The sequence below is a fragment of the Chiroxiphia lanceolata genome, chromosome Z, assembly GCF_009829145.1.
Source record: "Chiroxiphia lanceolata isolate bChiLan1 chromosome Z, bChiLan1.pri, whole genome shotgun sequence".
Taxonomy (NCBI): domain Eukaryota; kingdom Metazoa; phylum Chordata; class Aves; order Passeriformes; family Pipridae; genus Chiroxiphia; species Chiroxiphia lanceolata.
This window is the reverse complement of record NC_045671.1, coordinates 70,217,783-70,242,937: the sequence shown is the minus strand read 5'-3', so window position 1 is coordinate 70,242,937 and position 25,155 is coordinate 70,217,783. Positions and strand designations below refer to the sequence as shown.

Below are 25,155 nucleotides of genomic sequence, written 5' to 3'. Positions count from 1 at the left end.
GTGTGGAAGATGACTTCCTGATACAGCTGGTAAATCAGCCTACAAGGGGGGTTGCCCTGCTAGACTTGCTCTTTACGAAAAGAGAATGTTTCTTTTTTAATCTAGGGAAGAAAATAAGGGAACTTGGCAAAGGTTCAAAAAGGGCACTATACAAGCTAGACAAAACGTTCCACCACAATACCAACTCAGCATATACTATTAATCCACAGTACTTAAGTCAAGATCCAAACAATCCACAACACTTAAGTCAAGATTCAATAAATCTACAACACTTCAGTCAAAATTCAATCCCTCCAGCATCAAACCACCTAAAGCATCAAGAAAGGAGCAAAGCAGAGAGATCAAGAATACAGAGGGAGAAAGAGGAAGAGATAGCTAACACTGAAGCCTTGTAGAAGACCATCTCTCACAAGTCCAATGGCAGGGCTGTGACACAAGGCAAACACATGCCCTTGGTCTGGTCCCTATGGCCAACCCCCCTAGGCAGGGTCTCTGACACAGCAGCCACTCCGGGGTTCCAGGCCAGGGTGAGGGGCAGTGTCCTTGCTGTCCCTGCCAATCTGAGGCTGGGTTAGAGGCTCCAGGAGCTGTGGGGTGTTACAGTTCTCCTGGGCTGTTTGTGACTGACAGCTACTTCAGGGCTTCCCCAGGTAGGTTCCAGGGGCCTGCCATGAGGGACATGACGCCACTTCACCTCTGTGAGGTTTGACCCATCCCTGCCCCCTCCATACACACACACTCCCTGCAAGATAGTTCTGACCCAATAATCACTGATCTGGTGTCCAACAGCCTGTTCAGTGTCCAAGTCCCTCTGGGTGAAGAACCTTTTTCTGATACCTAACCTAAACCTCTCCTGACACAGCTTCAGGTCATTCCCTCAAGTCCTGTCACTGGCCATCACAGAGCAGAGATCAGTGTCTGCTCCTCCTCTTCCCCTCCCAAGGAAGTTGTAACTGCAATGAGGTCTCCCCTCAATCTCCTCTTCTCCAGCTGAACACACCAAGTGCCCTCAGCCACTCCTCACACGACTTCCCCTCAAGGCCCTTCACCATCCTCGTTGCCCTCCTTTGGACACTCTCTAACAGCTTCATATCTTTCTTACATTGCAGTGCCCCAAACTGCACACAGTGTTGCAGGTTAAGCCACCCCAGGTCAGAGCAGAGTGGGACAATCCCCTCCCTCGACTGGGCTGGTGATGCTTTGCCTGATGCCCCCAGGACAGGGTTGGCCCTCCTGGCCAGGAATCTGCTGACCCAGATTCAACCTGCCATCGACCAGGACCCCCAAGGCCCTTTCCACAGCTCTGGTTTCCAGCATCTCATTCCCCAGTCTGTATGAACCTCTGAGTTTGCCCCCTCCCGAACGGCAAAGGGAGCAAAAAGGATTGGGGGTTGGCCAGTGGGTACACTTGTCAGCCATGCCCTGCACCCAGCCAGTGCAACCTGCCCCGGCTGCTTGCCAGAGTCCTTCTTTGCTTTGTCCCTCACAGCTTTGTGTGTGTGTGGCACATGTGCACACATATGGGGTCTGAATGCAGTGGTTGGAATCAGAGAGTGAGTAGGTGTCCTATGTCTACTGTGCAGTACCCACAGTGGGAGTGGGTGTGCAGGTGAGTGTGCAAGTACCAGCACGTGTCACACTGGATGAGACACTGGGCTAGTGAAGTGGACAGGAGTAAATGAATGTGGGGTCCTCTGGGGGCAAGAGCACAAGGGGTTTGGCTATGGGGACAGCCAACTGTGTGTGCAAGTGTATATATGTGTGTGTGTGTAATAGTCTCACAGCAGCCACTGTGCTGCTGAAACCTCAGGGATTGTAATGTCCCAATGGCAGCAACTGAGGAGACTGGGACCAAAGAGCAGCTGCTGGTCAGATGTAGGGTCTGAGAGAGCTGCAGTGTGTGTATTTTGTCACTTGTTGACCTCCTACGAGCTCCAGTGGAGAGGGGAATAAAACAACACCCTCAGTGAAGTCTGTGTCTGTGTGAGTGCCTTGGTGTCTGATTTGTGTGGCTGGACGTGTGAATTGTGGTGTGTACATGCACTCTGTGTGAGTCTGCCTTCTGGGAATGCACCTCCAGTTGTGCTGCTGGTTGGACCCAGGGACAGCAGCCTTGCCTCTCCCAGGTTCTCCGATCCCTCAGGATATACTGTCCTGCAGCCTAAATACAAATTTTTAAAAAATCAGTAAGTATATCCTAGTAAAGAGGTTGATGACTTATATATCCATACAGAAAGAAAAGTTTATTTATGACTGTGATATTTATTGAACCTATAAGGGGATTTGGATTCAGCTCCTGGGTCGATTTTTCTCTTATAGCTTGTTGGGAGTTTTGTCTGAAATGGTGCTGGCTGAGGGCTACGGTCTTGACCTACCAGTGATGTCAATGCAAATGTGAGGAGGCCTGCCAGCCCCAGGTGGTCTGTGCAGATGCAAAGTGCTCATCTCCACGAAGTGGCAAATATTCAGAATTTGGCTCACCATTTAAATTTTAACCAGCTCCCTGTTGGAAGAAACCACATCTTATATTCCTGTTTATTAGCTGGATTTAACATGCAGGTTACACATGCATATTCTAATCGAAAATAGCCAGGGTTTGTGCTATTTCCACTGAAGGAATATTTCATAAACACATTCTTCTGATGATTTGCAATTATTCTTAATTTCCAGTTTGAAGCCACTCATGGTTGATGTCTCTTTCTTTTGTGATTATAACTCTTAAAGCTCTGTTGGGTTTATCTCCCAACGCTCTTCTGGAGTGCAAATATATCCCTTCATCCCGCTAGTTTAAATATGACAACCAGTTAAAAATTATGTTCACACTGCATATTTGGCCTGTGCCTGAGACTCCTACATTTTTACAGCATCCAAAATAAGACACAGCCAGACACCAGCCTCTTGGACTGAAAATAACAGCTAACAACTGGGAAACACTATGGAACTTTCCAAGCTGACTCTCAACTGTGACCAGCTGAGCTCTCTGTTTTAATAAAGCTAAACCTAACCAGGCTGGACCCTTTACTATACTGCTGCATACAGGAAGCAAACAATGTCTGTCTAGCAACTTTCTGGATGCCCTTTTCACTGATCCCTGAATACTATCGATTTTTTTCAAGGATGGGATAAAATGCAGCGTGGTAATGCAGATGTGACCTTTCTGTCCTACAGAGCAGCAACAGGCAGCATTCTGTACAGAAGAGTTTACTCCACTGAGTTTTGAAAAAGACTGAAAGTATAATCGAGTCTTTGCAAGGCTGCATGTAGCAATGAAGAGAATGCAACTATCACTTTCAGGGGAAAAAAAAAAGCTTTTATTACTTTAGCAATAATAATTGCTAAATATTAATGATTATTCTGGTGGTGAGAATGTGTTTGCTTCTGTTTATTCCACACGTTATTCAGGAAAGTAAAGATTATTTACTTTCCCTAGGAAAAGAAAGAACCTAACTAACTATATATTGTGGAAACAGGAGGATCTGGAGGATTTGCAATGAGCAGTAACAGACTGTATTTTAGCTTGTTTTCAGGAACACATGGTGAAACTATTGCATTACGTGAAACTGCTAATCTCTTCGTAATCAACGGGATTACTCACGAGTTAATCAAATTATTAACCTAAATAGACTGGGATCATAATCTGGATTCCAGAATGAAATCCGCAAAGACACTAAGTACCAGCCTAGTGATGTCCAGCAATTTCAGTGGGAAGTCAGTGGCCAAGGGGGAGACATCTTATTTGCTTCTCAGCTACAGAATAAAAGATATTAGGAAAAGAAGTTCACTTTAATAATACATTGACTTGTGAAAGGGCAAAGACTGTCATAAACATTTACTTGTGTGCATATGCAGATAATAGAGTTAAAACACTGATGATCTAAACAGGATCAGTCCAAAACTGAATAGTTTGAAACGTCCCGTGTTTTTTAAACCATTGAATTTTTTTAAGCATCTAAATATAAAGTGGCTTCCCTCATCTGTAAAGTGGAGGCTTTCAATAAATTCTAGTATGAATTCATACACATTACATTTGAAAATACTATCCTAAATTGTCTTCCACTGCATTTAAACTATTGGTATTCAGAAAAAGGTTGTGGTGTGAGGTAAGCAATAGAATACTGTCCCATAGTTTTCCTGGATGCCTGTAAAACCCCTGCTGGGAAGAATTAGTCTCTCTGAACACACACTTTTTTGTTCACCTTTTTATGCACTCTGAAATTTTTGTTTTTTCTTTTGTTTCAGAAAGGAATAATCTCTTATTGTTTCCTACCCATAAAAAGAGAAGACATTCATTGAAAATATTTATGGGGGCAGGGAGTTGCATAAAGCACCAATACTATTATAGTATATACTATATACTATTATAGTATATATTATAGTTTCACTACAAACTTTATGTTGGGTGAATGTCACTGTAAAGTCACCTTTACTTCATATTTTTTCCTCACTTCACATCAATTTCTTTTTATGGACAAATTAGTCAGGTACGCAAGTACTGCATTCCACTGCTAAAGGCTACAAGACACCACTGGGACTTGGATTTGAATTCTGCACTACTATTCTTCTACTCTATTTGATGCATACTTGCATATCGTGGATTTCTGACATTCAGTGACAAAATTCCCTTTAAGATTTAAAGTGTGAAATAAGTAAGTGTATCATAGCAGAAATTCTTACCATTCCTACACCATTGTTAAGTTTTGGCTACAACGATTTCCACATGACCAGAAAGGCATTTTCCTCTTCTGTACATCACAGAAGTTTTGAAGGAGCAGACTAAATCAGTGTAATCCCCCAAATTCCACTTTGCCAGCAGGACAACGGGCAATGGCTTTAAACTGAGAGGGCACATTAAGATCAGAGACAGAAACAAATTCTTTACTGTGAGGGTAGTAAGGTCCGGGCACAGGTTGCCCAGAGAAGTTGTGGATGCCCCATCCCTGGAAGTGTTTAAGGCCAGGCTGAATGGAGCTCTGAGCAAACTGGTCCAAGGGAGGGTGTCCCTGCCCATGGCAGGTGGGTTAGAACTAGATGATCTTTAAGATCCCTTCCAGTACAAACCCCTCTATGGTTCTATGATATTTGAACGTCAAAAGGTCAGCATTACATTTAATATTAGTAAGACTCTGGGAACGATGCAAACAATGTGGTAGCCAAATATCTGGTTTTCTAGATGCCTGAACCATATTTGAAAATCCAACTTCAAGAGTTCAGCTGAATTAAGGCTGGCTCTAATGTATTTTGGCTCAATCTAATAATCCAGCCCCCTCCCTATGCTGCTAGATGAGTAGCACTAATTTAGTTTATCTCACTTTATTTCCAGTGCACAAAGAAATTTTAGGTGTAAAAATCCATGTCCTAGACAGGTGAAATCATTCCAATTATGATAAGCTATCTTTGTTTTCAAAAAACATTTCATTTGTCCAAGTCTCAGTTGTATATTTTCCTGTTCTTGAAGTCACAGTGCAGGTAACATCTACTATCTGCCTTGGGAATGTCAGTGACAAGTCTGTGATGATCTTCAGTCTTTCTACAACAGCTTCCCTTTCTTTTTTTACTTTGATAGTAGAATATTTGCCCTTCCAGATGGCAATTTTTGTGATACTCAGGGACCAAAAAAGCTCAGCAGAGTCTGGTTTTTGGACAGTGATAACGAAAACAAGGTAAAATCAGCCTAGGAAGGGAATAAAATGCACAGTAAGATAGAGGCAATGACTGCTGTGACCTACTCCGTTTTTGTATACTTAAGGTATGCAATTCTATGTTAACAAGTGTTCCAGCTTAACATCCCCCTGCAAAAAAAAGCAGCAAACCAGTAATAATTAGAAAATGCTTTCTTTTCCATTTTGCCTTTGCACTTCACCACCTATTCTCTATTAACTGCTCTTTTCATTTGTTTGCTCAATCTTCTCTCTTGAGCAGATAAAAGGGTTTCATTAAAGCAAAGCCTAATGCTGTCAGTGGCAGGAGAGCTGCCAACACTGGCGGTTTTAGTAAGTCTATTAAGCCAACCTGAGCATGCTAGCACTTAATAAATTCCCTCTATTCACTGCAGTCCTTTGCAAATATTCCTTTATCTCATATGAAAAACTAAGTTATGCAACTCAATTAAGTAATAAAAGAGTAGACCCCACACTCATATTTATATATACACATAACTGTGTCCTAGGAGGAGCAGCACATACCACCAATTGTAATCTCTGCTGTACCAGAAGTACTTCTTGAGATTACAGAAATGACTAACAAAAGCTTCATGAAAGTGTTCCAATTATTAGATGAACTTTTTTCATGGATTTTCTGCCACAGTCCATTTGCAGAGCAGATATTCTAAACCTATTTGAAGGACACCTGCTATACCTATTTAGTCTATTTTATCTGTAATTTATCCACAAGGTAAAAACCCCCAAACCCTAGATTCTAGAAATCACTGCCATCTTCTGCCATTACCACAGCACTTAATGTAGAAAAGTACTTTGAAGAACAAGTGAACCACATAACAATACTAGTCAGCATCACTGCTTTTAAAGGAAAAGCCTTTATCATCCTCACCATCATCTGCCATTCTTCAGGGCTCTGCAGCTGAAGTATTGAACCTTTTTTTCTTACATAAGAGAAAAAAAATTCTGTAGCAGTAGAAAACAACTGATCTGAATTCTTCTCCCCTGAAAGGTTAATATAATTGTTTAAGTAACGTAATAAACACAAGGGCAGCGAGTGGGGTGGAGAGAGGGCACTGCCCTGATGTCTGAGAGGAAACATACTCAATAAGCAGCATGATTTATTCAAGTGAATGTTTGCCTGAGAGCTACTGACAGGCAAGTGCAGAAATCACGGTGGAGCAGTCCCACAGCATTATTTCTCCAACCATAATAGAAAACATTGGCTCAGAACAGCTGATTTTTTATTCATTCTCTGTTTTCAGGTTTTGCAAAGGTTACTGGAAACCTTACCCATTTTAGTTCGTACAAAATTACCACAGTGGTGGAAAAATAATAAAGAGAACATGGTTCTGTGAAAAGACAGGATCATATTTTAAAAGTTTAAACTGTCCCAATAAGAAAAAAAGTACTTGTCTTTGTAAGGGTTTAGCAGAGAAAAACTAATCACGCACATACTTTACTACACTTAGTGTAGCATTTACACATCAGCTACTGCACTGAGGTTAACAATGTATCAGCAGTTTTGCACAGAACCAGAACTCTTATTGAGGAAAATAAACCAGCCTTCTCCATCAAGAAATGACTTTCTGCTTCCCCAAGGAAAAAGAAATTATGCTGAAGCCACTTGCAGCAGGTGGCAATTTGTTGCTTAGCCACAGCTGTGGTGAGGTCTTCAAATAAGGAACAGCTTGATGGACAGTGATGAATTAGGCTTCTTCTCAATCACCTGAGTATAGACCTAACCAATCCTCCTCCATGTTATTTCACTGATTTATTTCCTATTCTTGGTGGGCTAAACAGTACTTACACTACATAATGCAACAGCCTGCAGACCTCTTCTCAAACAACTTAGTTCTGCTGTTCTACTGCATGGGAACATCCACTTGTCAGAGAACAAAAAATACAGATGAGTGACAGCATGAAGAAGCAAAGGAAATTATCTCCCATGAACAAACTTACTTTAAAGAGGAGAAGTATAGTAACAATTTTTTCTATTCTTTTTAAATAAACACTCTTACAATTTCATCTGAATGATCCATGTGATGCTTATTAAGGCACCTGTCTTAAAGAGGAATTCAATCATTATGCTCCTAAATTCACTTCTAAGAGCTCAGTTTTGTAAGATAACACTGGATATTTCAGAGTTCTTCAAGCTTATGGGAAAAAAACCCACAAAGTAAGGACCTTGAAAAAAATCTAGTGTCCACAGAAGGCTATACAAATACAAGTTAAAAAAAAAGTAGAACGATCACAGAGAATATCATTGTATTCTATAGCTTCTTCTCTAGTGCCATCTTGGTATCAAATGATTCCTCTCATAGCAAAAAACTTAGGAAAACTGTTTGTAAAGGAAGATGTGACATCTAACCTTCAATTTATTCTTGTATAAAAATGGTAAAATTTTAGTAACCAATATAATTATTTCTTAAAAATCCATGTATTAGTTATTGAGGAAATTCATATTGTCCGAAAAATAAATGTGTAAAAAAACGTTTCAACTTTTCCTTCAATTACTCTCTCTTGGTATTATCAACACATCAAAGCAAGAAAGCAATGAAACCACTCTTTCATATGAAATTTACAGCATTTTTGTGCATTTTTGTTGATTTATATAAGTGAACTTTATACTGCTAGGCAACTCGATTAATGAAGGTTAAAAGTAGGCCAGTGATATAGAACAATGGTTCTTAACTCAGCTTGCATCCCTGCCTCCAGTTTGGGACATAATGTTCATTCCTCATATTCTGGAGCACTAAATAACTATCTTTAACTAGATGCAGAAGACAAGAATTATTCGACTTTATCCACCCTTGATCTTTACACAAAATTCCCATGACACCTATAGAACTTCCACAGCTGTACAAATCAGAATAAGGTCCATGGCAAACAGAGCTTTCAGGATTTGCTCTTCAATAAATATCACCAGTGTAAGAGAGAGCAAATGTTAACTCTTTATTTGTTTTGAACATATAAAGGTTATATGAAACAATGGAAACAATTCTTATTTATGAAACAATTCTTTTAGAGCCATCTTGTGGGGAAAATAAGCAATTTAAACCAACACATGTACTCTAATTGGTTTTCTACCAAAAAGATTAGTGTTAAGCATGACATCTTCTAGTACTCTTTTAAAAAAATAAATGTCTCAGGCAAACTGTAAACTTTATACAACATTATTTAATCCCCTAGAACATGAAGGAAGTGCGTTTCTGAACAATCACATGTTAAAAGATTGGTTCTAGATAGAAAATATATGTATCATTAAGGTAAAGATGCTATTTTTCTAAAGAATGCTTTTAGACCAGATGCTATTCAAACTCCACCCAACTGCAGCCCACAAAAAAAGCGCAAAAACCTAGAGAGGCTGAGGTTTGTTTCAGAGCCCACTTGAATAAATTGGATAGAATTATTCAATCTAACTAAAATGCGGTATAAAAAAAGAAAAAGGCAAAATAAATCTAAATGTAGTAGTAGATTTAGCATTCGAACCTGAAAAAGTTTTCATTGTTAAACATCCCCTTAGCACTGCCAATTTAAAATTTTTGTAATATTTTCAGGTTCTGAAGGACTTTACACCAGTTGTTTATAAAGAACTCAGGACGTGACAGTTTTCTGTCTGTATACACTTCAGTAAAGTACAGTCTTGGGCAGTCAATTTCAGTATATTCAAAAGTCATGATGCAGGCTTCAGCTACCTAGGACAATCAAACATCAGCTGCTGCTTGATTTATCTGTCTTGCCTATGAAGCAAAGTGCCTAAATTTTATCCTAGAGAACAAAAGCGCACGTGTAATCCATATATCTTACTCAGTTTTAACTTATGCCCTATTAAAATACTTCATTTACATAGAACATTAAAGCGTATCACATCACATTTATCCAACACATAATTATCTTCTACTAATACAAAAGTAAAACAGAGTATCACAGAACACTTGTACAAAGCGCACAATCAAGAGGTGTCACAGAATTATGCATTTTTTGGATCTGTTACAATCAGTGTATAGTATGGACTAGTAGGCACCTCTGTTAGTTTTTCTCCTTTATTTTAAATAAATACGGAAATTTGACAACAAAGGGGTCTTATGATACCCAAAACCCCTGACAGCTGTAACTAAACAGAACACACTGGCACTCAGATGTACGACCAGACAATTTTGCTAAGGCAAGCACGAGTATGTCAACTTTTATTTTTACACTTCCACCAAACTTTGAGCGAAAGAAGGTGTACATGTGCGCTTACAACTCTGCTTCCTCTTTGAAGAGGACAGTGAGATCAGCTTCCTCCACATTCGCTTTAAACTTTGGAAAGGAGCCCTGACTCAGGGGCACTTGCCTTAATGAGATTTTGGATTTCTTTGAATTTTGGATGTTCTTTATCAGCAACCAGCTGCAGCAATATGGCTTCACTAGTAGTAACTATAATTCCAGTACGAGCGAGACGCTAGAAGAGAAAAGAGCGGAGAGGGAATAATGTGAAATATTTGCAAATGTGAACGAGTATACATTTTGTAAAAAAGATGAATAGCATTTTTAAAAACATCTCCTACTAATGAAAGTGCTGCCAATTCCATTCCAGCAATTCTTAGTGGTATAATTTATAAAGCTATTGACTGCTTTGAGACTTTCCTGAAGCAAAAGGCTGCCCTGGATTACAACAAAGGCTTCCTACTTGGATTGGATTCTTTCCCCACCTCAGATTTAATAGGCAGCAGACTCACATCTCTTAATGTTAACAACCCTTTCCCCTTGCATGGTTCAGAGGACAGCTTTCTTCACTTTCATGCAGATATGAAAGGCTTGTAGGAAAAATAAAATAGTCAGGTCCAAGATAAAATAATTAAGCAAGAAATTGTAACAATTTCTCATTCAGTCCTTGTTACTACTTTGGCTTTTGGACTACCCAGTGCACTCTTAAAAATAATCTCTGGAGGCAGAAGGAAAATCTCTTCTACAGACATTATAAATCATACTGGCATAACAGCAGCTCTTTTTAACTGACATTTCATTACAGCCTCAGTAATTCCAGAGTTAGTTCTCTCATGCTGCAGAATAAAACGCACAGAAAGCAAAACTAAAAGAGGTCTGCTAGATCTTTTAAGTGTGCAACTCAACAGAGCAATGCTTCACGCAGTCAGAGTCACAGGACTTATTGTAAAGTTTTCGGACTTTCAAGACTGTGGTTGTTGCTTACATAGCAAAGTTATCCTCAGCAAAGGCTGACCACCCCCCGCCCCCCATCATCTTCCCAGTAATCATACAGGTGCTTTGGCAGCAAAATGCTTCAGGGACCCAGCTTTCCCTCCACCATCCTCTGCTCAGCTGCATGCTCCACCCAGTCTAATGGGATCCTGAATGAGCCAAGCCGGGATAAGAGGGAGAAAATACAGATGTGTACATACAGGTTTCAACTGCTTTCACTAAAGGGAAGAGAAGCTGCAGACTTTCTAGGCCTTAGATCACTGTTGCTTAGTCGTTCAGTTACAAAGCAATTGCTGGGGAAAAGTTATTAATTCATATCTGTGAAATGCTGATTGAAAAAGAGAACATCTTCTCTTTGGAAGCAAAACAAACCATAACATGCCAAAGAGGCTGGCATTGGCTTATACCCTATTTCTAGGACTAAATACAATTTATATAGATTTCAGATCAGCAGAAATGAAGAGATGAATGTGCTAAGAATACTGGATGATTTTCAAGGAAATTACAAGTTTTCTTAGCACACAGTCTTTGAGAAGAAGAAAATTATCAAGGATATGTTGCACCCACACTGCAGAAACAAGTAGAACAGATAAAGAACAGGCAAGAAATGCGGCAGCAACAGACTAAGCTTTCTCAATCTTGAGAAATCTTGTATCACTGCTGTATCACCCAGCAGTGATACAAGATATCTTCATCAGATAGGAAAGAGATGCAGAACAGCCACAGCCTTCAACAGTTGGGTTGAGTTATTTCACCACTGAAAATTTCAAGGTTTTTTGGTTTCTGAGGATTTTTTTGACTGCAAGTTTTTGCCTGCTGTCATTTTTAAGTACACAACAGAAGGGGAGACAACCTGTCATCCAGGCAGACATGAAAGCTTTGGTTATAAATTAATTCAAACCGCAATTCCTAGTACACCTGCTCAAATATTTGCATGTTTGTCTCCAGTACGATCAAAACACATGTTTACGTGATGGAAAACTGAAGGAGCAGGGATGGGACTTATTTGAGGTTCCTGGAGAAGCTGGTCGTTTTCACTGCAAGGTCACTCTTTATCATCCTTGAAAAGTCATTGTGAAAAGAGAAAAGCTGTGTTTCTGTGAAAAGACAAACACTACACCCACCTTCCCAGAAAGGTAAGGAGAAGGATCCAGGGAACCCAGCTTAATAAATCTCACCTCAGCTCACCAGGTGTGGTGCAAGTTTGCAACTGAGACAATGTCAGACTCACTGATTAAAAGAATATGACTAGAAACTGTGATCTGTACGGTGAGACCATGCACAGCAGAGAAGGAGTTACTGCCACATAACTGGCTTGCTCAACACTGCAAGGCAGCAAATGTTCCCTGAATCATATTGTAATGGTGATACATGAGGTACCACAGCAAAACAGTCTCCTTGTGCTCTGTATTTGTTTTGTCTCTTACTGCTGCTGTGCCACATTGATTTGGGAAGTCCATGATTTCAGTCATTCCTGTACTCTGTGTGGGTCACTATGCTCTACGTGACAGTTGACATTAGGTTTCCACTTAATCAAAGTCACGTGTTTCATCAACCATTATATGTTGGGGATTTCTCTTTAGCCTTTAATTCTCTCATTCATGAGGAGCGGAAGAAATTAAGTCTTCTCAAAAGCTAGGAGAAAAGTATAACACGCTGCAGTTATTATTAGTTTCAATTTCCAAATAATTGTTAGGACCTGAGGCAATAACTGCAATACTTAATGTCTGTATCAGTTTTTGATTTCCCACAGTGATGCCCGTAGGCAAGTTAAGAGTGCACCATCAAAAAATCATTTGCATGAATTTGCTACCACATAGTTGTACATGCTTTTAAATCTTCTTGTTACATTTATCTCCACTTTCTCAACGTTTAGTTAGGCTAAGCTCCTAGAAGCAAGGGGGAGGGGAATCTTTACTATAATCACAGAGTCTTGAGATTAAGCTTTAATTTGCAATGATGAGGGAAAGCAGAGGGAGGGACAGACATACAAGAAGGAGCTTTGAACAGGATCACTTACTACACTTCATTGCATTTCAAGGAATTTCAACAGCTGAATAAATACTGTTTGGGACAACAGAACCAAAAGCTTTGCAGCACTTTTACTCCTGCTGTACAGATAACACTCCATAAGAAAATATCCTAAAATGCTGCTGTTTATACAGAGTATTCAGATTGCACAAAACAATCACTTTAAAAATCCAGACATCCCAAACTGGGTTATGTATATTAAATCATAATTTAAGGAGGAAAAATAAGGCAGTAATTCTTCTCCCTGTTGGATGCTATTCTAAGAATCAGAGCACTCACGTCTTCTCAAATCTACATTTATCCACTGCTTTGTCTTTAGAAATTCCTTGTTAGGAATTGTAAGGAGGGAACTTAACATATAAACCCAAGGTGGAGAAAGCCTTGACTAAAAAACTTACTTCAAGAGCAAACATTCTGTCCATCATACTTCTGGATGAGGTGGCATCAGCTACAATATGAACTTCCAGACCTCTGCCAATCAATTCCAGTGCTGTTTGCTGGATGCAGACATGAGTCTACAGGGGAGAAATTATTATATATATTATTATTACAAAGCGTAAGTAACCCAACATCAAATTAGAGTACATAATTAATTAGAGTTCAAATACGTATTTTTCTACCCCTGACATTGCTAGGGAACTCAATGTGCATTTTAAATACCAGCTAAGATTGAGACAAGATCCTGCAGTTTACAAATATGTAATTTCAAATTTTATTATGAGATATTATCAAAGACAACACAAGAATAATTCATTCTGTAGAGGATAACTGAGCTCTAGGTAATATGAACTGAGTTGGGTTTTTTAGTTACGGGAAGCAACGCTTAGTATTTTTGTGGGCCAAAAGACATTACCACAAACCAGTACAAGAATGGCAAGGCACATACTTCTACTCCAAACAGGACGACACTGCGGACTCCAGGGATCTCTGCTAATGCTGCTTCAACTTCTGGCAACACCATTGAAAATTTTGTCTTGGGAAGCACAAGTTTAGCTCCTGTTAAATCAATTTCTTGCACAGTGCTGCCAAGACCTTTGGGATACTGTTCAGTCACAATAACTGGAATTCCTAAGAGCCGTGCACCCTGGAGCTGCAAGGGGGCAAGGAGGAAAATATATTAAAAAAAGGAAATTGTTAAAGAACAATAATAACAAAGACATTGTTATCACCTGAAACTGAGTTACCACTAAACTATCTGTGTATAAAATAATAGTTTACGTGTGTGATCAAAAACAAGAGAAAAACAAGAGAACACACCAGTCGTTGACCCACGCTGATGATATCGCCAAAGTATTTGATGGCAGGCCGGAATCGCTCTTGCATGTCACAGCAGAAGAAAACGGTGCTTGAGGGCGTCAGGTTGCCCAAAGTAGTAATCTGAAAAAAAAAAAGAAATAAAGACAATGTTTTCCATGGCAGTGGAGACCCTTTCAGAAAAGCAGCAAAACGAGAGTCTGCAATGCCTCTGCCAGGCTATGGATTTATGTTAGTTTGAGTGAAAACAGGAGAAACGTTTTTCAAGCCTGATTTTTGGCACATTGCTAAATTCAAATGAATAGCTGATAATGTACAGTATGGTACAGTCATCAATAAGTAATAGAGATTTTATTAGGTGGGAGACACAAGTCAGTGTACATGTACATGAAAACTTCTCAAGCCTGGCAGGGCTGGAGTAGCGTACTGCCTAAAGCACAGCAAAAAAAAAAGAAAAAGCAACAACAGTGAAACTACATTCTTCAAACTCATTTTTCAATCCACAGCTCTTGGAACTGATATAGAACCAGGATAAATTAAAGCTAAAAACAGTTCAGACTTCCACTTGCTATCAAATATTGTATGCACACATATTTTCAACACTTCCATTGTGTAGTCAATTTGATTGCTTAAAGACATCTCTTAGCACAAGTCTGATTAAAGTCCAAAGGCTAGAATGAAAGCAAAGAAACTTGTCAATATTACAGAAACTGAACTGAATACATTTTAATGACAAAAGTAATATCCTAGAGTTTCCTCTAGAGTACAGGTTACCAAGTGGGGTAGAAGGGAGGGGATAAGAAAAATAAATCAAACATTTAATTTTCTCATACTTTGAAAGAGTGCTTTGTATTTGCATGAAATTACTTGCTCTACCTGTAGAACCCGGGGATAGAGCTTCAGGTGGAAGCTACAGGGAAAGAAAACAGCTATATGCTATCACTTAGTTGTCAGGCAACTCGAGAGAAATTACATCCACTCAGGAGGCTTTTCAGCAGACTGATAAGTCAAATTGAATAAACAGCTTCTGGGAAGTAGCCATTAATTATATACACTTCATTTACTGCAAACTGAGGTCGTGATGTTTTAAACTAAAGCAGAATTACAAAATCTGTAAAATAATGTATTTCAGAAGAGTGCAGATGTATTGGGTTTATGTGGCAAGGTCTTGGTAGCAAGGGGAGGCTGTCGGGCTGGCTTTTGTGAGAAGATGCCAGAAACAGCTGCAGGTCAGACAATGCCTATGCCAGCTGAATCCAAGATGGATCTGCTGCGTCAGTGATGCTGGTGACACCTCTGTGATAACATACTTAAGAAAGGGTAAGAAAACCACTGTGCAGCAGGTGCCAGAGCAGAGATTCCCTTGCAGCCCACAGTGTAGCCCATGGTGAGACATCTCCCACGGGAGGGACCCCATGCTGGAACAGGTGAAGAGTGTGAAAAGGATGAGTGGCAGAAGGTGAAGGGTTCTGAACTGACCACAACTGCGCTTTCCCTGTCCCCCCGTGCTGCTTGAGGGGAGGAGGTAGAGAAGCTGGAAGCAAAGCTAAACCTGGGAATAAGGAAGGGATGAGGGAAAGGTGTTTTTACATTTGTTCTTGTTTCACATTATTCTACTGTTATTGATAGGTAAAATATTAAATTAATTTCCCCAAGTCAAGTCTGTTTTGTACATGATGGTAATTGGTGAGCGATCCCTCCCTATCTTGATGCACAAGCTTTTTGTTGTATTTTCTCCCCTCTGTCCTGTTGAGGAAGGGGAGTGATGGAGCAGCTTGTTGGGCAACAGGTGGTCAGCCAAGGCCTACTCACTGCACGGAAATTGGAAATCCATAAATACTAGTTCCAAAACTTCCACTGATTCACCACATCTCCTGAGTAAAATGCTTTTTATCTCAATTCCCAAGGCTAAAAATCTACAATAATGGCCACACCATATGGAATGGCCTGTTCAAGCTGTTGGGAAAATTACTTGTGTAATACGCTAAATTCCCACAACTCTCAGATTCAGCACACTACTAATGCTGAAAGAGCAAATATTCATAACCATGGTTCCTCCAGTCCTCATGGGCCAAACAGCAACACTATTAATACAAACAGCTAGAGAGGCCAATGCAGAAACAACCAAAAAGCAGATGTTATAATACTGGACCCACTGATGCCACAGGAAGACAGAAGAGCATCAAAACAGGCATCAGGAAAATCTTTCTCACTAGGAAGATACAGCTGCATTGAAACAGATTACCATGGTTGTGGGATCTCCATCCTTGGAGGTTTTCAGCATTCAGCATTATCAGCAGCTGATTTGATCAAGGAGTTAGGGAAGGCAACCTCTAGATACCCCTCCCAGAAGACACTTCTGCAATTTTACAGCATATAATAAATGACGCCTGGGACCAAGAAAGATTTGACATAAAACTAAATATTAATAACTGCCTTGTTCTTGAACACCACCCATCTACGCACTTGAACAATGCAGAAACTAGTTGGTAGGAAGTACTGATGTAAAGTTCAACAGCACAGGGAGTACCCACTGTGACCCATTCCAACTTTGGCACTTACTACCATAACAGAAGTCAATTATGACATTTAACTTTCCTACCACTCAGCAATAAAAACAGAATAATTGGAATAGACAATATTTATAAGTGTGGTTCCTACTCAGAAAATGTGTCATTTTGTCTTGGCATTTACATGACAAGCAAAGACTACTATTTCCTTCCAAAAATCCTTCCATCACTTTAAGAGCTGCACCAGGGGATGTTTAGGTTGGACATCAGGAAGAATTTATTCACAGAAAGGGCAATTAAATATTGGAATGGGCTGCCCAGGGAGGTCGGGGAGTCACTGTCCTCGAGGTGTTTAAGACTGAATTTAGCACACAGTGCTATGGTCTAGTTGACATGGTGGTGTTTGATCCATAGGCCGGACTCAGTCTCAGAGGTCTTTTCCAACCGAATGGACTCTGTGACTCTGTAATTTTTTTAAGATCATTTTCAACTACCACAAACCATCATGGATTATAGAGTAAACTGTGTGGAGTTAATTTACTCCCTTGATATACACCTTCCTATGCTAATGCAGCAGATGGCTCTACCATCCTTAGCAGAGGAATAAATGTGAACAGATTAGGAAGGTCTTCAAAAAGCTGCATGATCTGCCTGAATAGAAGGATCAAACAAATGCACATAATCTTCACAGACAGCTACTTGGTCTGACCTATCAGCAACAGAGCTACTAGAAAACCCAATCCACAGCTCTGTTATCTTTACCTTTTGGTGTCTTCTCAGCCACAACTCCTTTGCTACCATGTAAGAGTGTTATTTCCAGTTAAGTCCATGGTGAACTGGAAATGCAAGAGGCATTACCATCCTCCTTCACATGGATAACCATGCACAAAATCTATTACCAAACCTCAGGATTCAGACTCCCTTTAGTCCTGACCTTTCCTTATTCTAAAACATACCTAATTCTTTTAATATTTCTTCTTACAACTCAAATAATTTTCATGGTCCTCCCTGGGGTAGTTTTCAAATTGCAGTCTACAGTGAGGCACTCATACCTACTATCACAGCAGTGTTCCTCTGCCCATATTACTTCCCTGAACTAGCAGAGCCTCAGAGAGAGTCAATATACAGCCCTTGCAGGCCCTGTTTATTCTGTACTTTCCAATACAGTATTTGCTCTTTTCATAATTGATGATACTTATACTGTTGAGGTGAATTTTAAACTTAATATCATCCCTTGAACTCTCCCTCATCTTTTGTTTGTGTAGCTGATTATTCCTACATTTGTTGCTTCCATTTTGAACTGCACCTTGTTTTACCTTGTTCCACAGAATAAGCCAAGCTGGAAGGGACCTGCAAGGATCATCAAGTCCAACTCCAGGCCCTGCACAGACCCATCCCCAAGAGTCACACCATGTGTCTGAGAGTACCATCCAAATGCTACTTAACTGTGTCAGGCTTGGTGATGTGACCACTGCCCTGAGGAATCTGTTCAGTGCCCAACCACCCTCTGGGGGGAGAACCTTTATCTAATATCCAACCTAAACTCCCCTGGTACAACTTCAGGCTATTCCCTCAGATTCTGTCAGTGGTCACCAGAGAGAAGAGATCAGTGTCTGCCCCTCCTCTTCATGATGAAGCTATAACTGCAATGAGGTCTCCCCTCAGTCTCCTCTTCTCCAGGCTGAACAGAACGAGTGACCTCAGCTGCTCTTCATATGGCTCCCCCCTTCAAGACCCTCCAATTTGCCCTGAAAAGCCTGCATTCTGCTTGTTCAGATGCTTGCCATTCCTCTCAGCTTGGAGCCTTCCACAAAAACAGTATTTGTCCTAAATTTTGTCAATGACAAGGACAATGGAAAAATTACAAACCAATCTTATAGAGCCAAATTCACTATTATTCTGATTTGACAGTGAAGTGCAGAAAACTGACTGCCTATCCAGCCAGAGAGCATCTTCATTACAGACTTCCACTGAATCAATAATCCCATATGTTTATGTCAAACATCACAGGGAGCTAGAGAAAAAGCATTGTATCTGTTTTTCTTTACTGTCATGTTGGTTTACTATGATTTAATTTATTAAATCATACTCAGATTAATACCAGCAGCACTCTAAAATAAAACTTGTGTCAACTATATGTTTGCTAAACCAAAGCTTTTACAAAATCTAACACAAATACTTCTTATATTCATTTTCATATTTATTTCTGATTAAGTTACAGTCTGAATCATGGCAGAACACGAAGAAACTGAAAAAAATACATGGTAAGATCAAAATTTGACACTTGCTGGTGTTACCTGGAATAGCAGATATGGGAAGGACAAAGTGCAGCAGAAAGCAGTTTGAAATTAATTTTCATAAACAGCAGCTAACACAGTCTATAAATAAATTCATGTATTTGCTATGTATAAAGGAAAGGTTCCATTTACTGGTTCTTCAGTGTGCCACATAAATCCTACCAGTCACCGGGTTTCAAAGCCATCCTCCCCGTCTACAGCAACACTGCATCAGGGACATGGGTCACCTCCACTTCACACATCCCCTGACAGTGAAAACTACTACCACCCACACTGCACCAGTGCCACGCCCTGCCAGTGAGCCAGGGAGGGAGCAAACCTACACACGGGATGGCATGCCAAGACCTGTTTGATTTCTCTCAAGGCAGAGGCAGGCGGGGCACAGATCGTGAGCCGCTATGGCCACAGAGTACCTGTCTGAATCCACCCTGAATGTAAGATCTACTCAACCACAACTACCTCAAAAAACTTGAATTCAAAACAAAAAAAAAGGAACAAAAAAAAAAAAAAACAAACACAAAAGAACAAACAAACAAAAAAACCCAAACCCACATCAAAACCCAAATCGCCTGAAGTTCCCCCCAACAGTATATAAGCATTTCCATTTGTTGCACTTCACCTCTCAGTCACCATGATTTCCTGTCCTCCAGCTGGAGCTTATCCACAGCACAAGAACAGGTACATCAAATGGACACGTAACCTGATGCAGCTCTTTTACCCAGCTAGAGAAGTCATCTCTAGGACCTTGTCCAGACCAGGATTTAAAGGTATGCTGCCATGAGTTACATACAGCTTTAAATCCTACTCTAGAAAAGGCCTAGGTGGGAAAGGAGAGGTATTTTTTCACATCTATTTCATCTCTGCTGGTTATTATTAATCAAGCAAAACTTGACTGTGATGAAGAACTATAATTTCAGCTTTACAAAAATATTCACCTATACTGGCTCTTTATCTGTACTTTCCCTGTCCAAACTCCAGGAAATCATTACACATACAAAATGAAATTTCCTCACAGTATTCATAACGAGCAAAAAACTGGAAGCAAAGAAATAATCCCATCTGACATCACTAGTCACCTCATAAATCTCATGCAAAGGTTACCCTCTTAAAGGGCAGAGCAGAGGATGTTGCAGCCTTGGTATTTCAAGGATGGAATAAAAAAGACAACAACAAAAAGAAGCTATCATCTGTTCTTCTCCTATATTTCTAAATGGAAATCTGTAAGATTCAGTTGTACTTTCCTGCCTATCTTTCAAAGGAAAAAAAAAAGAATAAATTCAGTTTAATGTATTTCAAGAGAAAAATAGGTTACAAGTGTTTCAATTTAGGAACGTAAATATTTATTTTATGCAAAGCTAATATGCAGCCTTTTATATGCAGTTCAGCATTTACAAAGGACAGATTTAGTTGGATACTCATGTGATGCTCCTATAGCTAAGGCAGTATAAAACTCTTCAACAAAATCTAAAATTACTAAAACGCGTGCTGCAGAGCAAGATACACAAAGAGTCTGGGTTTGAGAAAAAAAAAAATCCTCTTTCAATATTTTCAGTCCTTTTTTTCCCTTCTTCAAGGTTCCATGTGCTGCTTTTTTGAAAAATTATTCATTTAGAAATTTACTAATGTATCAAAATCTATAACTGTACCCTAAAAAACCCACAAACAACTCCCCAGCAATTAATGCGTTGGCTTTTCCTCATCTTCAGAAAATGAACTTAGGTTCCTGAGTTAATGTTAGTTCTATTTCCAAAGCATCTGAACATAGGAATATTAGATACATGCAATAAGAGTGAAATTCTGTGTATAGATAGTTCTATTTTATTTACATTATCATGCAGCAACAGTTGAGTATCATTCCGTAAGCGGCTTTTCACAAGACAGACGGGCCTGAGAGACCAATGTGTCTCAAAAAAACGTGCTGAAGAAGTGCTCTATGCAATGATGTCAGTAATTTTACCATTTTACCTTTAGTATCTTAAGGTTTAACAGTCTGTAAACAGAGAGCACAAGTGCTGCTGCGGAGAAGTCACCTTGAAATTATGACAGTGACTGTGAAATAGCCTCTCTTGGGTATGTATTCAAATGCTGCCCTAACTCCTCTATTGCACAGCTGTAATATGCATATAGCTGTGTTTTCTTCGGATATCTCCAAAGTGTTTTTCCTTACTGCTTCTCTTCTCCAAAGGCAGCTACAACATTACAGCAAACCACAATAATTTCTGTAGCACTATGTAACTGCATTTAGAGTTAGAAGAGATTGAAGCGGTCCTGCATCCCCCCACCCAAACTATAAATATTTTTCCATTGAAACATTTAAAACACACAAAATCCATGAAAAGCAGATGTCTCCCTTCAGCTAGTACTAAATCCCTCAAGGTGGGAGAGGCCAGAGGAAATGTCCCTCCTGGGTGCAAGCCTGTGGCTGGGGGAGTTTGAAGAGCAGCAGCCAGGCCAAACATCGCAGTGCACTGCACCCCATCAGCCCACCCAACCCTGGGGGCCACTGAAAGTTTAAGTGGCTGTTTTGAGTCAGAACAGCCAAACCAAACACATGTACATAGATGAGGACAATACAAAGGCATAAAACTACAGGGGAGCAACCATCTCTGCACAGATCAAGCCTTGAATTCAGATGCATGGAGTGGCTTTCCAAGGGCAGCATATGGCAATTTCTCCATGAGATTACTGCCCCTCTCAGCTGCAGGGACAGGAAATTGAAACAGCCCAGTTAAACATCATTTGATGATGACATTTCTTGAGCTACTGTAACAAAAGGAATCCTTCTACGACAGGCCTGCATAGGAATCAAAACAGAAGGATACCTTTCTAGAGCTCACAGGCACTAGCTGCCGTCTAGGGGGTTAAACTGCCATCCCCAGCTAAATGCGTACATATATTTCATCAAACAAACGTATAAAAGCACTGAAATCATTGTCTAAGCATACAGATCCTAGCATCTGTGCTCTTAACTTTAAACCAAATATATCTTTCCAAATATACAAGTCTAATCACATCAGTGAGCAAAAGTTGTCCCTCTTGAAAGATACATTCAAAACAGTGATTCAACTGACTACGCAACACACCGAGTTGACAAACTGATGTTGTGTATAACTGCAGATCAAATATCAGGATGGGAGGGAGGGAGGGAGGGAGGGAGGAAGAGAAAAAGGGCACATAACAGTGGCAATGCATGAATGAACATACAGAAAGTATAATATTCCAGCTAGTAAATCCTAAAGGTCTTAAAAAGCACAGCTGTGTCTGTATCATACCAAATGTTCCCCAAACAGGTGATCTCTGAGCACTTGCCTGTGGCTTAAGGCAAACTGACTGTCATCATTGTGATGTCTTCATTGTGATGTCTTCAGCTTATTCACAGCTGCTGAAGCACATCAAGGAGTAATACAAAAATACTATCTTTTCACATCAACAGTTGCTGCTGTCACAGAAATGCAACAGTATTGGTGTAAGTAGGTAATCAATGCACAGAATACTGGTTCATCCTCAATTCCTGCAGTCAGTTAAAGCTCTGCAGCACGTGTGCACCCTGGGAGTGACATATCCTTCCCCATCTCAAGACTGACCTTTTACACCAAGACCTATGTCCTGCTTCGAATGCTTGGGCTGCATTTACAGTTTCAGTGCAGAAGGCATCTGCAAGAGAGTCCCTGCAGAGCAGTGATGAGAAAAAAAATTCTGACCTGCAACACTATTACCCGACCAGATTACACAGATTCTGTTTTCAAAATCCTTGTTTGAATTAACAGCCATACAAACTCTTTTTGCAAGTTGGAGAGACTGTCTCTTTCCAGATTCCCTGGTTGGGTCCCCATAAATTCTGTTCACAACACAATAAAAAAAGAAAAGTTTTAAACTGAATATGATGAGTGTATATGATGAGAATTAATAATAAATGACAAAATAAGTTATTAAACTAGTTTGGTCTTCTTATGTATGGTCTTTCCATATATAAAGTTAAGAAAAGAACAAGAGACTCCAAAGTCATCCTTATTATACAGTGTAAGCAAACAGGCCACCTTGAGGATTTATGGGTCCAAGACACTACGATTAACCAGGGTTTACAAACAGCAAGAATTAGATCATTACTAAAACCATAAGGAGAAGACAAGCAATGTGTCAGGTTTCACGACACCACTTTCTCAACTATTTAAAAATGCTGGCTCGACAAACTAAAACTTCTTAATTATCAATTAAAAAAGGAATGCTCTGAATGAAAACAGTAATGATTTGTTGCTGTGGGGATTGGGGTTTTTTTTTAAGCTTAACTCTTAGATACTGGGGAAAGGAAGAAGCAATGTCTTTTGAGTTGAACTGTTACAGTACAACCTGCACCAACCTCCGGTGGGCATAAAGGTATCTGCATACGAAATACACGAACTGCATCAGTCTGGCTCCCCGGTTTGTGGTCACAAAGCCAGCGAGCTACAAACCCGTAAATCGGAAAGAGTTCTTCGAGGCAAAGAGGGATACAGAAGTCCTGGCGATCTACGAGCCAAGATACCGAGCTCCGGCAGAGCCTATTTTACTTCGAGTTTCCACCTAGCAGCATTACCCCCGGTTAAGGCCGGGCAGCACCAGCCGCCTGTTTTAATGCAGCACACTGATTGCTTCAGACACCTGACCGTTCTCCCATTCACGGCGCCAAGTTAAGTTCTGGCTCGCCGAAGGCAGCGCCCGGTTACCAAACGCGTGTGGCGCAGAGCGCACCTGCCGCCCGGCCCCAGGGAAACACAAAAGTTTCCTGGGAGAAACCTGTTAACGCGGGGGCTCTGCCGCGGCCCCAGCCGGCTCCGGGCTGCCCCGTTCTCCCCGGGGGGGGCCGGGGGCTGCCGAGAGCCGCGCCGGGACAGCGGGCAGGGACACGCACCTGCGGCGGCCGGGGCTCACCTGGATCTGCAGCGGGACCAGGCGCACCTTGCAGCGCTCGTTGACCAGGAAGCCCTTCGGCAGGTCGATGTACTGGCTCCACTCCTCGGCGAAGAGCTGCACCACGAACTTGCGGTGCATGTCTATCTGGTCCCCGTACAGGCTGAGGAACTTCTGGATCAGCAGCTCGTAGCCGGCGCCGTGGGGCACGCTGGAGGGCCGCGCGAAGACGGAGAAGCAGAAGAGGACGGGCACGGAGCCGCCGCCGCCGCCCGGAGCAGCGCCCGGCTCCGCCGCCGCCATCTTCAGGGACCGCCGCGCCGAGCCCCGCCAGCTCGCTGCGGTCCGCGCCGCTCCTCCTCCCGCCGCCTCCTCCCCCCGGCCGGCCGGGCGGTGCCGGCGGCCCCCAATCCCAGCTGCGGCTGCTCCTGCTCCTCCTCCCCGCCATGGGGCCCGGCCCTACCCCGCAACCCCACGGGGTCGAGCGCGCCGCCGGGGCGCCTCCGCCGGGCGGGCACAGCCTCTGCCGTGCTTCCTGGGAGGGACGGTGCCTCCCCTGCTCGGCGCGGGCGGCGAGAGGAGCGGTCCCACCCGCGAGCGTCCGCCCTCGTCCCGGCTCCCCCGGAGAGGGTCAGGCGGCCGAGGCAGGGACAGCGCCTGCTGGGGCGGCCCCGTCCCGGCAGGTCCCTGGCCGGGCAGAGCCGCTCCGGGACGCGGCGGGTCGGGAGCCGCGACGGGCGGGCGCGGCCGGGGCTGCGGGGGGCGGGCGCCTTCCCTGGAACAGAGGGAGGAACCTGTTGGTAGAGCCTGAAACGTGCCCAGGTTCTTCCGAGTCCCGGTCTAGGTGGAGGACAGCTGTTCGCTCTCCCGCCTGCTGAGTTTTCGCACGAGGTTTTCTTCCGAAATGTCAGGTTCTGAGCAGCGGGAGGTGCCCGAGCCGCTGCACGCCGCAGCTCCGAGCCTGCAACTCCATCCACTGGTGAGGAGAAGTGAGCAGGATACAATACCTCTCCCAGTTTTGTCCTTCCCAGCTTCTATCATATTTTATTTTTGTTTCTCCAAGAGAACTGGCAGCTGGACTTGCTGACCGTATTTTGGGGGGAAATATCTAAGTAGTGTGCTACACACGTAAAAAGAAAATCTTCTCTGTTAAAACCAAGTGTATGTTTTCATGCTCTATGCCAATGCAGTGGCACCACCATCAAGGTTAATGCATGTCTGCCTAGCTAAATACCAACAAGCTGAAGCACGAAGATAATAAGAGGGATGGAGCACCTCTACTATGGGGAGAGACTAAGAGAACTGGCACTGCTCAGT

The 25,155-nt window shown here is 41.7% G+C and overlaps 1 protein-coding gene across 1 annotated transcript; it reads right to left on the bottom strand.

The window, feature by feature from the left end:
- Nucleotides 1–8,587: 8,587 nt before the first annotated feature.
- Nucleotides 8,588–24,206, bottom strand: ISOC1 (isochorismatase domain containing 1). Its single transcript, XM_032676343.1, has 5 exons — nt 23,860–24,206; nt 14,148–14,267; nt 13,777–13,980; nt 13,289–13,405; nt 8,588–10,101 (listed from the first exon to the last, which is right to left on the bottom strand). The coding sequence occupies exons 1-5, from the start codon at nt 24,139–24,141 to the stop codon at nt 9,955–9,957; spliced, it is 870 nt and encodes a 289-aa protein (XP_032532234.1). The 5' UTR covers nt 24,142–24,206; the 3' UTR covers nt 8,588–9,954.
- Nucleotides 24,207–25,155: the final 949 nt, after the last annotated feature.